General features: G+C 40.5%; 1 protein-coding gene across 2 annotated transcripts in view; it reads right to left on the bottom strand.

Moving 5' to 3' along the window:
- brinp1 (bone morphogenetic protein/retinoic acid inducible neural-specific 1) overlaps positions 1-16415 on the bottom strand; it is a 159705-nt gene that overhangs the window by 16684 nt on the left and 126606 nt on the right. For both annotated transcript variants that reach the window (XM_008325930.3, XM_008325931.3), the window contains one exon: positions 10359-10464. In XM_008325930.3, the coding sequence (XP_008324152.1) occupies positions 10359-10464 (106 nt within the window). The remainder of the gene's footprint in view (positions 1-10358; positions 10465-16415) is intronic.

Raw genomic sequence — 16415 nt, forward strand, 5'->3', positions numbered from 1 at the left:
CACCGTTCCGCCGTGTCTCCCCAAAGTCAGCAGCAGATGGTGTTGGACGGATGAGGATGGACATTGAACTCTGCAGTGGAACACTTGTCTCCACCGGTGGTGCAGAGAGCGAGCGGGGTGGATGGAGAGAAGAGACCTCACGGGGCGCTACAGAGTTAAATTATAGATGAGATTCGACCGATGGAAGCGCTTCACTGGCTTTTCCCTCCCTCTCCCTCCCTCTCTCTCCCTCTCTCTCTCTCTCTCCCTCCCTGCCTTCTTCCCACTGAGCACAAACTCAACTGCGACGTCTCGTCCTCCCACTCCAGGTAGAAATGATGTCATGAAATAAAAGTAAATCCATCAACGTTTGTTGCTTCAGTGGAAAGAACGCTCAGAAAACTGCAGGACAAACATTGAATAATCTACTCTTCGTGGTTCTCAAAGTGTGGGGCAGGGCCTCCGAGGGGTCACAGTGCTTTTTCATGGGGCCGCAGCAGGATTCATTGATTTAAATGTCAGTAGTTACATGTGTCACAGAAGGAAAACTGCACTGGTGGGTTTTTTAAGGGTTTTCAAACAATATGTTTTTAAAATGATTAATAAAAGTAAAGCTGTGGATTAATCCTGATTTAGTGAGAGAAACCGACATTCTTAAATGAGACATTTTTTTCTGTATAAAACAGGAACACAAAGACAGATGACAGCAGGTGGATGTGTGTGTTTCACACCTGCTCTTATTTGATGTGGTTTTAATTATTAATATGGAAAATTGTTGAGTAAATTTCTGCAAAAAAAAAATTTAATTAAAACTTTTGCTTCATAGAGTTGGAGGATTTGAGTGTTGGCTTGTAGAACACGTCCTCAACCATGTTAATCAGTCGATCGCAATTCACAACCACTGCAATTACATTTGCTGTTAAACTGCACTCATTTTTTTCTTTTACAAATAATTATCCAGGTCAATACTTAAATTTTTACCGCTTTAATTATTTGTTTTTCTTGGTTCAATAAAAACTTTTGTAGGAATCGTCTTTTTTTTTTTGAGTTTTCCCTTTGATTGTTATGAAACAGAAGGTGAGGTTTAGTTCACAACCGACACACAACCGTACTTCCAATTTACACACTGCACACACTCCTCTACCTCTATACATAGCTGGCATTGTATTACGACACATCACACACACACACACACACAATTTCCCATCACACACCAGGAGCTGTTGCATTTCCTCCACACCGGCCGCAGGTTTCAGCCCTCCACCGTTCCATTAATGCATGAAATGGAGACTGTGTAGCTGTGACTCCGACTCTCTATGATTCCTTTCTAGGAAACTATTTTTGCATGGTGACAGACGAGCAGTGGACGTGAGTCCACGGACGGGCCCTAACTGGCTTGGCTTGGCACGCGGTCGCCTGCTTATAGCGATGCTACGCTCCAGCTCCAGCTCCAGCTCCAGCTCCAGCTCCAGCTCCAGCTCCAGCTCCAGCTCATAAGTTACAGTTTCATTAAAGATTAATTGACCATTGTGTGGCTGCAATTTTGCAAAATAATCATTACTTAATCCGTCGGTGCAGCAGAGTGCATTCATTCAGTGGGAACATTAAATTACACTGGAGATTACACTGTGGTGACACCAAACCAAAGACCTCTGAACTGGAAGATTGCCCCCCCCCCCCCCCCGTCCCCAACTGTCCAGACCAGCCTCACCCGTCTTGGTGTTTTGGTGGTGCTCAATGGGGAGACGTGGTTTTAAGATTCACAGCGCCGGCCCATTTCACATGAGTGACAAGTTTTATATAAAGGTGCAGCAAAAGTAGCTATTTATCCACTTTTTACAAGAGTGCATAAATTGCTATCTCTTTCTCGGAGTGTGTGTGTGTGTGTGTGTGTGTGTGTGTTTGACGGAATAGCACGCTCTACCGCAGCTTTTCTCACCTCAGAGAATGTGTTAGCATTTTTAGAGTTCTGAATGTGGTGTACTCTGCATTCAAACGGATGATGTGCGCTGCTGAGTCGGTGCCGAGTAGATTACCGCAGATTATCATAAGTGTTTTTTTGCACTTTAAAACGCAGCAACTCGTCCTGTCAGACACAAATGTCTCTGAAATTTTTATTACATCTTTTTTTTGAGTATCTGCACGAGGTACAACTCAGCGGGTTCGGTGGAGCGGGTGTTATCAATATGCTAATCTAGATTATCTTTTCATGCACTTAAAAGCAGCAAAGGGAATGCTGGGCTTTTTTCTTTTCCGGTTTTTTCCTTTTTTCATATTATTACTGTGCACGCACATTTAGAAGGAAAATCCCATTTCCTAGAACATATTAACTGAAAATGTGACACACTGGTCTTTATCTGTGTGCAGCAGAAGGATATGTAAAACACCAGTATCTGCTGTATATAATGTTGAACTCATTTGTTGGATTACAGCCGTTAAAACGGCGCCGCTGTGGAGTCAGAATTCAGAGGAAAGACGTTCATTTTACACAAACACGTTCCTTCTTCTTTCTTGTTTAAAAAAATGATCAGACGCGGCACCGTGAGCTGTCCGTGGTGCTGGACTTTCACCATTTATCCTGCACACTGGACAAAGACACAAACACAATAGCAGTGTTTTTAAACCTTGGGGTCAGGACCCCAGGTGAGGACCAGTGGAATTCAAATGAGGTCGCCTGAAAATTTTACTTCAAATGCAGCATATTATAAAAATAAATAATAAAAATAGACTTGTAGACATGTTGGACTATCATTTATTTTCCTCCAATGATGAAAACCCGACAACGTAATGCCTGGGTTTCGCCAAATGATGTGTGCCCAAAAATAGTTTTGGGGACAAACGGCTGTAAATTAAAGTGAAAGTCACTAGATGGCAGTATTGCAGCTCATTTAAATAATCTCATACTCTTATAGTGGATTGTACAGATAAATAAATAAATATTACCCGGCCTGTATCGGCATGGTTTGATATAGAAATTTGGAAATTCTATGACAATATCGTTATATCAGATATCTGCAAAAAGGGTAACTTTTCCGTAGCTCTTCCTCCCACGTTGTGTAAGAATAAAAAACATCTCTCTAAAGTCGTCAACTCTGTTTCATCTTCCTCTTTGTTATTTGTTTTTTTCGGCATTGGTTTTGTGTGTGTGTGTGTGTGTGTGTGTGTGTGTGGCCATTGTTCTTTGTTGGACAAATTCAGCCTCTGCTTGAAAATGCAAAACGCACATCTGTTTGTGCTGCTCTGGAGTGCAGTAGGTGGCGGCCTCCGCAAAGCAGTACCCTTAACTACAGTACACACTAAAGAACACACTAAAGTACACACTAAAGTACACACAGACACAGCTTTCCCCCAGACCACAACAGTCAAATCCATTGTACAAACGAGTGCTGTTTTCAGTTTCTGCTAAAAACCCAAACTTCTTGATTCAACCGTCACCTTTTGCTACAATCTTTATTCTCTCAAACGCTGGATGCTAAGTGTGGGTAAAAATATGGCTCCACTCTGTAATCACAGATCTGCTCTCCGTTGGCGGCCGCGCTGCACAATCTGTTTCATCCTGTGGTGCCATGTGTCCCTGCACAGCAGAGGCAGCGAGGCCTCGGCTGGTGGGAAACTGTACTTGTGTTGCACATCTATGGTCACACGTGCACGTATGTTCACGTGCGTGTTCACGATCATACACATCCTGTCTGGGACCCTGAACACACCACATGTCTTACAAGAACTCCAGAGATGATGGGGGGCGGGTGACAAGCAGTGCCTGGTACAGATGTGGTAAATATAGAGATAATGTGTGTGCGTGTGTGTGTGTGTGTGGCAGCAACTAGAAATTATCACGTCTATTCCCAGTCAAATTCATACCTATTGTCAAAACTAGGGTTTGACGGCCTGAATGTGTCCCATTTGGCCCGTCCAAAATAGGTACAAAATGTCTCCATCTCGCAGTGAAAACGGTGCATTGACTATATCAGTTGACGCCACTAGAAGGCGACAGCCAAATGTACTTATGCTGAATGCTAGCCCATCGCTCTGCCACAGACATCACTAACCACCAGGCTGTTTAGGTTGTACAGAAAAAAGACGCTTTTATTTTGAAAAATATCTCTCAATTCTGACAAATGGCTTGTCTCATTTGTGTGAAATGCCTAAAAAATACACTCCTGAAATCACCAAAATAATACATGTTACTGATACTGAGTTCAAACCCAGGTTTAATTTTTAACATTCTATCTGTTCAAAGAGAAGTTTTCAAAATGATTAAGGAGGCTCAAAACGAGGAGTTATTCTCACAATGAACGATCTTGTTTCAGTAAAAACCAATTGTATTTTTCTTCTAACACGAGGCCGAGTTATAAAAACAAAACAGAACTTTTGATGAAACGAAAAGTTCCTCAGAGTTGAAAAGCCGACATCAGGTGGGAGTGAGGGTTTAATTGGGTTAAAGTGGATTAATGAGCTCTGATGAAAACACATTCTTGATTGTTCAGTTCCACTTAAAGGCTGACCTTCTACTCCACATGAAACAATCGAATCAGCTGCTCAGAATTCAACACGTTTCTGGAAAAATGTGTTCGACTGCTGATACAGAACACACAGTATTTGTTGTTAGAGTAAAAAAAAAAAAAAGAACGGCATTTCGAGGCCGTGGTCTGACGCACGTCGGAGATGGTTCAATGCCTCCAACCACTATAGTGAAGATCCTTGAATACAGCCCTGAGGTCTGTTTTGGATTCTGTCTACAAACGTATGAAGGACGGTAAAAAAAAAAAGTAAAAATGTTTTTTTTTATTATTTGGAGAAAAGGTTTGTTGCTGCGTTTTCATTGAGTGTTGTGCTCATCGATACACTAGAGTCTTCAAATCAACTCCTCAACAAGTCTGTCTTCAAACGGACCCTAATGGACTCGTCTGTTTGTCGGTTCTCCTCCGTCATCTGCGGCTCGCTCACATGAGGAGAAGGGACAGACGTGGAGCGACAAAGCAATGAGGATCTAATTCATCACTCTCCACACGCAGGCCTACAGCGCCAGTTTAATTTATTTTCGCTTCAACACTTTGAAAACCGTTGGCTCAGGCTATTCTAACATATTCATAAATCTTCCAAGATGGGCTGGTGGCTCCTCCAAGATCGGCTCCTGAGGAAAGCGAAGAACGAGAACAGAGAGAAAAACATGCAGCGGGGACAGAAGGACGCAAATTAGTTTGCTTTTGTTTTGGCGCTAATTTATGGCAGCCATATTGGTGGTGAATGGGTGCTTGTGAGGTAACGGCGTGTTGAGCTTCCAGTCCCTTTCATCGTGTTTTTGGTCCAGCTCCTGGACTGAATGTAACTATTTTTGAAGCTGTTTTTCACTATGCAAATTTCAAAATGATATTTGGGTCTGTTGCATAATATATCAAAAGCCCATTTCTGTTTGCCATTAAAGTTAAATCAACAGATGGCATAGAATTAGAATGAGAAAAGAATATAAAAATAAAAACAACAACTGCAAAAAACACCGAAATGAGATTCTGACCAATTGTGACAATTTGACTGCTCCAATAATAATTCTGTTCTTTTTCTTTATCACTTAGACTGTGGTTCTATTTATCTGTTTTTTCAGGTCCCAGCAGGGGGCAGAAGGTGAGAATTCAGCCAACACTAATAACATCAGGTTTCAAAGTCTTAGCCTGGGGAGTGGACGGACAAACAAAAAGCAAATTACTTTGGAAGAACAAGTGTGTTTCTAAATCCCCATTCTGCTAAACAGTGCAGATCCATTCAGACCAGACATCAGAGGATAAACAAAACAAGATTTCCTTCTTCTTTTTTTTTTTGGAGAAAATAATCTATGCTGGGATGGAAGATTGGATTTATGGTCTTCGCTGCTCTGCCTCTGGTCCGTTGGGTAATTTGAGACACAAAATAGGTCAATTATATCTTGTTGAGAGTCTTCGGTGTGTGCAAGGTTATTTTGTTATTTATGTTGGGTGACAGGTTTAGGATCAATGAGTTCCTTGTCCACAAATAGTCTCTGCTAATGACACACTCCGATGCCCATTTGTGCTGCCGCTGCCGGCTGCCGGTAGGGCGGGGAGGAGGGTGGTGTCTATGGGGGTTGTAGTACATGGGGGGGCGCTGATGTGCCAAAACTCACGTCAGGGATTTAAGGAACTAAAAAGTTTTACGTGAGTTCTGCTGAGTCATGCATGAAGTCCAGAGTTAAAACAGTTCTGAGTGCGGACTGATAGGTGGGTAACGCTTTTGATGTCAGATTCCACTGTGCTCCGTTCAAAATGAAACCCGGGAGAAGACAGAAGGAATATCCAGGGAGTGTCATATTGTGTTATCTAAAGCTCACAGCCCCACCAGCTGACGTGGAGCAGATCACAGAGGTGAGAAGCAAGGAAGTGGGGAAGAGAGTGGGAGAGAGTGGGAGAGAGGGAGAGAGAGGGGGAGAAAAAGGAGATACAGCTAGCATACTAAAGTTAGTGTCTTCAGAAGAAATTTGACCAAGACTAAATTCACCACTGTTGTAGTTTCCTTTCTATGTTTAAACCCTAAATGCTGCGCAGGTCTTTTTTTTTTTAAAGTTAATTTCACCAAAACTAAGTCTAAGCTGTAAAATGTGGAGTTGCAAACCAGTGGTTTATTTTCTTGCGTGTTTTTTTTTTCACAAAACAAAAAAGGAAAAAAATAGAAAAAGTGAATTCACGAAAGAAAAAAGGAAAAAAATAGAAAAAGTGAAATGAGGAAAGAAACGAGTCGGAAGAACAGCAACAGGATTATTGATTATTGATTAAAGCTCTCCTTTGTCACACTGTATTTAAGTGACAATTTCCTCATTTAATTCATGATATACCAAGCCTCACATACAGCACATGGTATATTTTTATACATATTCATATATTGGGTGTGAGGTACAAAAATATATATAAGTAAATATGAATAAATCTCAGTTTCATCAAATAATTATCAAATCTGTAGACTTGAATTAAATATTTATTTCATTTTTGATTTAGTTTAATTTTATTTTCTAATATTTTTTTTGTATATATTTTACTTTACTTATTTATTTAATTTTAATTAATTTTATTTTATTTTATTTTAGCCAGGGTTCACACAGACACTCATTGAGAGAGTCACAGTCACAGTGAGAGGACAATGAGTGTTAATGGTTGATCCATTAACACTGATGAGCCACTGGGACTTGGGTAGTTGTTAGCGACTCAGCTGTCACCAACCTGCAGCTGATTACCGCTGCTGTTTCCAGTCACCCAAACAACCATCACTTGACTGAGGAGGTTCCTCCACCCAGTGCTGTACAGATGACCATGAACGCAGCACGGTGCGCCTTCTCTCTCAGCCGTACTTGAACGCACAAACCCAACCAGACTGACTTTTTACGGTTTGGATTTTAGGTAACTGTCTGATAAAAGGTCAACGGATGTTTAAAAACGAGACATGGTGGGCGTTCAATAGAACTGTGGAGAGTTCCAAAGTGCTTATTAGAGCAGAGCTGGACTCAGACCGTGGCCTTATTTCCCAGCTTCAGTCTGTGGTATTTATTCATTGTGTCTTGTGTAAGCTTTTAAAAATAAGCCCAGGTTATATAAACTGTTTACTACTTCGATGGTCGTCATTGTCTCGACTGTTTTTCCAGCTGCCCCTGGTATTTGCAGTGTAATGCATCGTCAGTGAGTGTATTTTTTTTTAAAAAAGTAATGATTCCATGATGCCGTTCCTGTGTACGTGCAGGATCTGACCGCTCACTAAATCCATGTGTCCATGTCCATGATTATTCCAAATTCAGGAAGATTACCTCAATGCATTATTGAAATATTGTGATAAGAGGAAGACAGCGCACAGAGCATTTTAAATGAAACGCCTCTGGCAACTTCTGCTGGCAACACGGTCCAAAGAAGAAGACAACCAGGAACTGAAAGTCAATCCTGTGACTAACTGTCGTAGAGACTCCACTGCAGGTAGACGTGTAGACTCATTTAAGGTGAAGTAGACGGAATAAATAAAGAGAAGATGTGGATTTTGATCTTTCAAAAAATAAGAATTCAAAGAAAAAAGAACGTGAAGATTTTTGGCTTCAACGACGTGACTAATAATCAAAAGGTGCAACTGCAGTATAACAACTGTGTGAAAGGACTGTAAAGATGACGTATATCCTTAAGAAAATGTGAGCTAGAACCCTAGCCAAGGAGGATAATAAATTATAAATGCAAATGAATGGATCTAAAAAAAAATAAAAAAAATAATGACTGAATCGCTCCCAAAAAAATCCTGGCAAATGAAAACCGTAGCCGAAGTCAAATGACTGCAGATCGTTATGAATAAATGTATTAGAGGAAAAGACCTTTCAAGCTCCCTCTCACTGAACACATGCCACTTTATGGTCTGTTTGAAGTGCCATTAAATCGATGTCTTCTATGACTGAAGACGTTACATCATCCACTGTCCTCTAATTAAACGCCGCGATGCCAGTTGGTTTTTTTTCTGACGAATTTCATCTTTTTTTTTTTACCCTCACACACAAACAGACGAAGAAAAACAGCGACACACACCCAGAGAACTTGGCCTTTCATCAGAAACCACCACCAGAGCTCCTCCGTTCTCTTACAGTGATTATTAAGCCAAACGAGAATCCTTCACTCGCCTGTCATCTATCAATTGCTAACAAAGAGTTGTTCGAAGCTCCAGTCCGATACATTCAGAGCATGTGAGTACAGATTTTTTTTTTTTTTCACCCGCCCAAAATAAAACCTTTAGAGCTTCCCTTTTTCTGTCTGCAGGAAGTGGCAGCAGTGCAGTTAAAAGCGTTCCTTTGACAAACTGAGAAACGATCCTTCCTCCAGTGAGTGGAGCAGGAAGTAGGATTTGAATTCAAAGTGCGCCTCTTTGATTCTCAAACTGCTTTTAATAACCTGAAAACGCTCAAATAAACCAAATGACCAATCGTTCTGGGCAAACACTTGACCACAGTTCCGCAGCCTTTCATCATTCTCCTCCTGGGAAACTGCCACTGCTGCGCCGCCTTTCTTAGACTCATTAATGCCATTGTCAATATTTGAGACACTGCTTTTTTCCACAGGGGATCACGAGAGCTAATATTAATAGAGTTGACATCTGATATTTGTGGTCTGTCAGCAGAAATGTAGACAATCGCTCATGAAAGGAAAACGTGTGAAACCAAAACATTTAGAAGAAGAAGAGAGGTCATTATTCAAGTGTTTATACTGATTACGATAATTAACACGAGGGCACGTCAAAAAATTATAGGAAAAATGTAAAGAAAAATTCATGTAGCTACATTTCCTTCATTGAGGTCAAATATTTCACTATATAAGTCACTGGTGGGCAAAATCTTTGGCTCATGGGCCAAAATGGGGTTCAAAATTTGAGCCCTACTGGTACAGTATTTCATGTAGAAGACTTGGCAAGATTAAGCCTAAAATTTCAAAGACAATTCGGCACATTTGATGTATGCCACCATCTAATGGCGATAACCTAAATTATTGTCAATTCATTCTAATGCATGAAATCGAAGCATTAACATTACAATCACATTTATGCATTTATGCAATGGAGGTGGACCAGATAAGAAAACCCAGGGGGCCATACCTGGCCCACGGGCCCTAGTTTGCCTATGTATGCTCAAAGCGATGTTTGCATCAGGGATTTCCTTTTTATTGTTATTTTTTAAAGAAAATAAGAAATAACTTTGTTCTGTCTATGGAATGAAATCCTGTTGCTTTCAGATGTTCTGTTAGTTTTTAGTCAAACTGATCAAAATGTCTTCCTTTCATTGAAGTTTGATTAAAAATAAATTATGTTTGATAAACTCAAAAGTTGTTTTGTTTGTCATTTTTAAAAGGGTAAAAAAAAAACCTGATCAAAGAAAAAGTAACCGGGCTCATATCCTGCTGTGGATGGGGCAGTGTCTGTCTTGGAACTCTTTGACCCCGTGCTGTTCGCAGTAGTCCCTGTTATTAATTGGCACTGCATAACAAATGGCAGCTCCTACTCTTAAATCAGAGGACTCATCTGTTCAATGAGTTCACGCTGCCGTCGGTGATGGTCTTTGATTAGAGATTCGACAGAGACTCCTGAACACAATCACACTGAAACGTGAGCCAACATCAATAACCGCACAGAATCAAATCACAATTCTCTGAGGGCTTTGAAAAAAAAAAAAAAAAGATCCATTCAAGTCTCAATCGCAATTAAAATAAAGAAAATGACATTCCATTTTTGAGGCGACACAGGCTGTATTTCTATTTGACCTCAGGGTATTTCAGTGTCCAATACTGTGTTTGACCCCGTTGGCCTGGTGTGTCACACACCACAGGGCGGCGTATGGAAAATATTGATAGTCTGTCTGTGTTTACCTTGCAGATGAAGCTTGCTCTCGGGGCTCTGCAACAGGACTGAGCTAACCGAGTCCAGATTGTCGTAGCTGCTGCATCCCAGCGGGCCCGTCCGTGTCTCCGTCACCTGCAAGCCAATTAGGAAACAAATGGAATAAAAGTTTGAGAAGCGTGAAAACACAAAAAGTCCGGACTTCTGTGGAGATGTGGGCTGATGTGTGTGTGTGTGTGTCTGAATCTTTAATGTGTGTGTGTGTGATTTAGTGCAAATACCCACCTGGGAACCAAGTTGTAAAGAAGTGATTTACCGTGTGTCAGCCTTGAGTCGATGTCATATTTCACTATATTCACTCTATAATATATTAGAAAAGTCACTGTGAAAAAACAAAACAAAACAAGGAGCAGCGGAGCGCTGGGGCTAACATCAATCACAAACCTATTAATACACAGTCTAAATCAATAAGTAGCAGTGAAGTGGCTAATTATTCACCCACGTTTACATCAGAATCACCCAAATGCTTGTATTTACATGTGGATTTAAAAATACTAAACAAAAAAAAAAAAAAAAAAAAAACTGCAGTAAAGTGAGACTGCGAATAACTATCTGATGCAATAGTAGCACTAATCAATACGCTCAATTAGTGAGATTTAATTAGTGCCAAAACTCATTAGCATTAGCATCTCCTCTGTTAAAGCTGTTATTGAATTGAAACGAATTTACATTTGTCTCCACTAGGGGCGTTAATAACAAGCAGCCTATAAAAATCTAATTTTTGAAACGTGACCTCTGCTTTTTACCCATCACTAAAGTCGGCAGGGGGCAGTTTAAGTGACCTGGGGGGCAGTGTGTGGGGACGGTGCACATCAGTGGTAACTTGGCAGCTGGTGGACTCGAACCTGAAACCTTCCAGACCCAAGTCCGCTACTTTAACCAAGCCATCGTTGCCCCTAATTGCCCCAGATCGCCACCACTGCCCCCCTTAACCAAGCCATCATTGCCCCAGATCGCCACCACTGCCCCCCAAATTGTGAATCGGTTGGTGCACGGCTACATTTTTTCACACTGACTGCTGAACTCGCAGTTTCAGTTCTGACCACAGCTGCTGTACGTCTGGCCAGGATTCGGCCTTAAGTCTTTCCTCAGACCCAGGATGAATGAACCGTTGTTTGTTTGATTAGCTGCCAGGCGCTACATTATGTCTTACAGCTACAGTTCTGTTGTAATGGCTTTGGCCACTGTGGTCATCTGAGGTGTGGTTTTTCTGCCAAGGCTTTCAAAGAAAGAAAAAGAAAATTATAACATTTTTAAGTCATGGTGGCCACTTAGATCAAAGGAGCCACTAATTAAAGAGCTGATTAATTATGGAGCCGCAGGTCGTGTGGTTTTATTATTACAAAGCCTGACTCTACAGATTTTATATTAAGTTTGAACATTTAAAAAAATCATACGTATAGTCCAACTCATCTAAATGGAGGACAAGATAAAGGGGCAGTTTGTCAGTATGACGTCAGCGCCTGTGTTGTTCCTGTATGTGTGTGACTGATGATCCGATACCTTTTTTTTCTGCTGTTATTGTTGATGCTGCACCAGATGGCAGTTGACAAGCAAGAAATTAGACAGATGTATGATTTACCCTTGGCATGGACGTGGGGATAAAATTGGGAAAATAAACAAAAATATCCAATCATAGCACTCAGTGATTAGGCACATAAATAAACTCTGCTGCAGCGATAGTTTGTCTGTAGGGCTGGAGCTGGACAGAGTTGTAGTACTGATGGGAGTATCGGCTCCGTGGTATCGATATATATTTCTTATACGAGTATTAATTACGCTCATAAAGTATTGATACTGATTCATTAATTTAAAAAGTGCAAAAAGTAAATTATTACCTACAGGCTTTTGTCTGCGTAAAACTGAACTGATCCATTCATGTCACATGACCAGTGACTAGAGCAGAGCAGTGACATCATGTGATCGAATCCTTAATGGTCTTGTTTAAAAAAAAAAAAAAGGAATAATATACAAAAAGAGTTTAATGGTCAATATTTGTCATGTGTTTTAATTGGTTTGAAAAAAAAATCACAAAAAAGTACCGGTCTTGGTATTGAAAAAGAAAAATAGCTAAAAAAGTCACTAATCTGTATCTAAATTCCTGTTTGTTTCATTATTATGTGGTGCATTAAAAACCCCATTATTTAAATAACATCTACTGTTCAAAAACAATGACATATCCTGATGATACTTTAATTATTATGTGGTGCATTAAAAACCCATTATTTAAATAACATCTACTGTCTACTGTCAAACAATGACATATCCTGATGATACTTTAATCCACGTATATAATATCAATACTAATATTCATCACTGCAGTCACTGCAGTGAAACTGATCATTTTATTCGTACCACGATTTAGACCAATCAGAGATTCTTTCTTAGGTTTCTGTCTCTAACCTAAGAATCCCCCTCTCCACCTGAAAGACAAAACTCCAAGTATGCACTCCGATATTTCATTCTTCTAAAGCACTGGACTTTGAAATGTACTTCATGGGCCTGCAAGTGCGTATGCAGATTGATCACGGAGCTGCACTCACCTATCATACTCTACTATCTCGATGGCTGCTGACACTGCTGTTTTTCCTCCCTTTTGTTGTGCTTATCACCGAATGAATTACTTTGGTTTGTGTTGCACGATCCGTGAAATCCGCAAAACAAAAATCTGTCCACAGTCGCCTGGAGAAAACTTCCAAAGCAGACAAACGCTTCAGCTCAGACACATTAACATCACTGGTTACAAACAAATCATTAAAAGAAAAAAAAAAAAACAATAATCATGTTTATACATTACATAGATAGCGCACTGCCCAACATCATCGCTGATAATGATAATTCTCCTAATTCTTGGATCAGTCCTTTAATCTCACCTCAGCCACACACACTGTGTGAAAGTTATAAACCAGATTAGGAAAAAAACACAGAGAAATACATTATAAAAATACAAGGAGCAATCAAATGGCTGAAGCGGGCCAAAGGGGATTAAGAGGATTTAGATTATCTGGCAGAACACAACAACGGTATCCCACCGGACCTGGAGAGACTCGCAGACGACACTCAGAAACCACAGTTCTGGAACATCCTCTCTAATTGTCATCTGCCATCAAGAAAATCATCAAAGCAAGTAACTAGGAAATGATCCACATGAGATCCAGGAGAAGAACCGAATGTACATACACTATTCCCCTGATCCCCGAAGTCTGGAAACCAAGTTTCTTTGGCTGCTGCAAACTTTGTACACATTGAACTACATCATTCTTTCTGGGTAAAATACACGGGTTTCTGCAACACTTAGCAGTCAAATACATTTAGTACTGAGAGGAGGAAGGAATAATACAAATATATATATATCTTCATGTTGTCTACATGTCTACAGCAGGAGTGTCAAACATACGGCTGGCGGGCCAAAATAAGCCCGCTAGGGTCTTCAATCTGGCCAAAGATGATTTATGAAAGCAAAAAAACATGAACAAACACGTTTGTGATGTTTTGTCAAATTATATTTCATTAAATAAATGAATATTTTCTAATATACTTGTACTTACTTGGAGGAAAACATACTCAAACAACACACACTCTAATCTGGCTGTATGTGGCCCATGAACCGAAAAGAGTTTGAGACCCCTGGTCCACAGCCTCATTTATGCTGCACGCTAAATACTGTACACACATGGACGCCCTCATCTGTCATCTGTGCTCATTACGTCTACCATGGACAATCATGGGGGGGCAGTGTGGCGCAGTATAGGTCACATGCAACGAGAACGGAGGAGAGAAAAAAACAAGAATATGCCAGAGCGACAGAAACGGCCGAAATGTTTAAAGTGTCTACCACCATACGACCCCCCCCCCCCCCCCCCCCCCCCAGGTCACAGGACCAGAGAACCCAGAAGGAACAGGAGGAGAACTGGCTGCAAGTTCCAACACAGCTAAGGAGAACTGGAGAACACCTGATATACTGCTTAACAACCATGCTAATTTACACGAAGGCTGCATAGGCAAACACTCACCTAGAGCACCATCTGCTGGAGAGGAGGATACCCTAACCTTTTATAAAAAATAGCAATTACATTTGAGGGCGATAGGGGCGCCAAACCCACACCCCCACGAATTGAAAAAGTATCAAGAACCTGATAACATGTATGTTATTATAATCAGTACAAACCACTATAAGAGTTGCTGCCACCTAGTGACTGGAGGCTTGTTATCATTCAAGTATTACACCAATAGTACACTTACAGTATGTCCAGCCATATTCCATTTGAAGCCTCTCATGCCCCTCCCAGCCCCCGGCACCTTACATGCCCCCCCAGGGGGGCCCGCCCCACTATTTGAGTAGTACTGGACCATAGACTTTACATATACGGTGTAACAAAACATTTCGTCTAAGTTTCTAATGTAACGTTCGTATCCCAGCCCTAATAAAACCAGACGAAGTAAAATGTGCGTTTAGTTAATAATCTTAGACATGCTTTTAGTCGTGGAACAAAAATCACTTTTCATGTCCAAGTTAATTGAAATTATCACAGCAGATGGAGCTCTCATCATTCCTGTGATTCCTCGTACTCATCTGGGGAGCAGTCTCATTTCTACTTTGGAAACCGCATTAAAACTAAATCCTCAGAAACCGAGCGTTACATCGAACCCCATCACCGAGTTCTGGCTCCAAGTTCTAACACCGAGGAGAAAATGGGAAGCTGGCCCGAAGGTGCTGAAGATAATCAAAACAAAAGATGACGTCAGTGAGATGAGTGAGTGTTACAAGGAAAGAATTCTGTTGGGCTGAACTGTCTTCATCACACGCTGCCTCTGCTGAGCCTTACTAATCTGCCCATCACCTGCCATTGTCTTAATGACTTGCTATTTCTGGCTCCACAGAAATGAAGAGACACGCTCCTCAGTAACTCTGAGCCTGAAAGTGTAAGATCTCCGAGGACATTTTTTTCCGTCTTGTTCAGATCATATTACACGCCGCTACGTTGTAACTGTAAGTCAGACCAGAGGAACATTGTTACCATGTGTGGTGAACATGTGTTGAGTCGTACCTAACATTGTCGAGGTGTTCCATAGAAGCCATGTAATGCTGTGATTTGTAGTTTGGTAATCCAATGGAACAGCTATTTAACTGAATGTAAGAATGTAAAAAGAAGAACATTTTTCAATAACAACATGTAACATATATATATATATATATTGCAAAAATAAACTCGAATAAATGACCTGCCACCATTTAATTTAAAAATCTGACTAAATATACAACAACCACAAAACCAGTACCTGTGGTGCTACCATGGAAACTGGGCAGCTGTACAGTGAAGGCATCACAAATATATATGTGACCCTAACTGACCTGTCAGAATTCTATAATAATATTAGTAATAATAACATTTACATATATGTATATATGTATATTATATGTATATATATACATATAATATACATATATACATATACAGTATATGAAAATATTAGGTTATCTTGGCTATTTAAGAAACAAATGGAGCGTTAACTAAAAGTACAATTAATCATGTAAAACTTTTTTCTTTTTTTTTTTTTTTCTGGAGTAGATTGCAGGAATCAATCAGCTAAAATAAATAGGTATTTGAAATTTACACTTTTAGCCTAATGAATAAAATTATTTTAGCCAGTCAAGGTATTTCCTTTGTCTTGTGGCCTGATTAATAGACCGTAAAGTGCATTACCTAAAGTAAAGTGCATGCATGTGATATATATGTGTGTGTGTGTGTCATATATGGCTTTAAATTTGGCAACTGCAGGTGATGAAAGTGTAAATCAATTTCTTTAACATGTCAAATACCCTCACCTTTGAAAGCCGAACACGGCTGGTGTGAGAAATGACACACAGGACGGTGGCTGCTGCGGCTGCTGCGGCTGCCCCACCTCCACCACCGCTGCCTGCTGCAGCATCACCAGGCAATATGCATAATGAACACTGGTGTAAATCAGAGCAGAGTGACTCTGTAGATAAGTGACCTTGTGCGGGTTGCAGTAAGCACGCTGCC

This window comes from Cynoglossus semilaevis, chromosome 14 (assembly GCF_000523025.1).
Source record: "Cynoglossus semilaevis isolate Cse_v1.0 chromosome 14, Cse_v1.0, whole genome shotgun sequence".
Lineage (NCBI taxonomy): Eukaryota > Metazoa > Chordata > Actinopteri > Pleuronectiformes > Cynoglossidae > Cynoglossus > Cynoglossus semilaevis.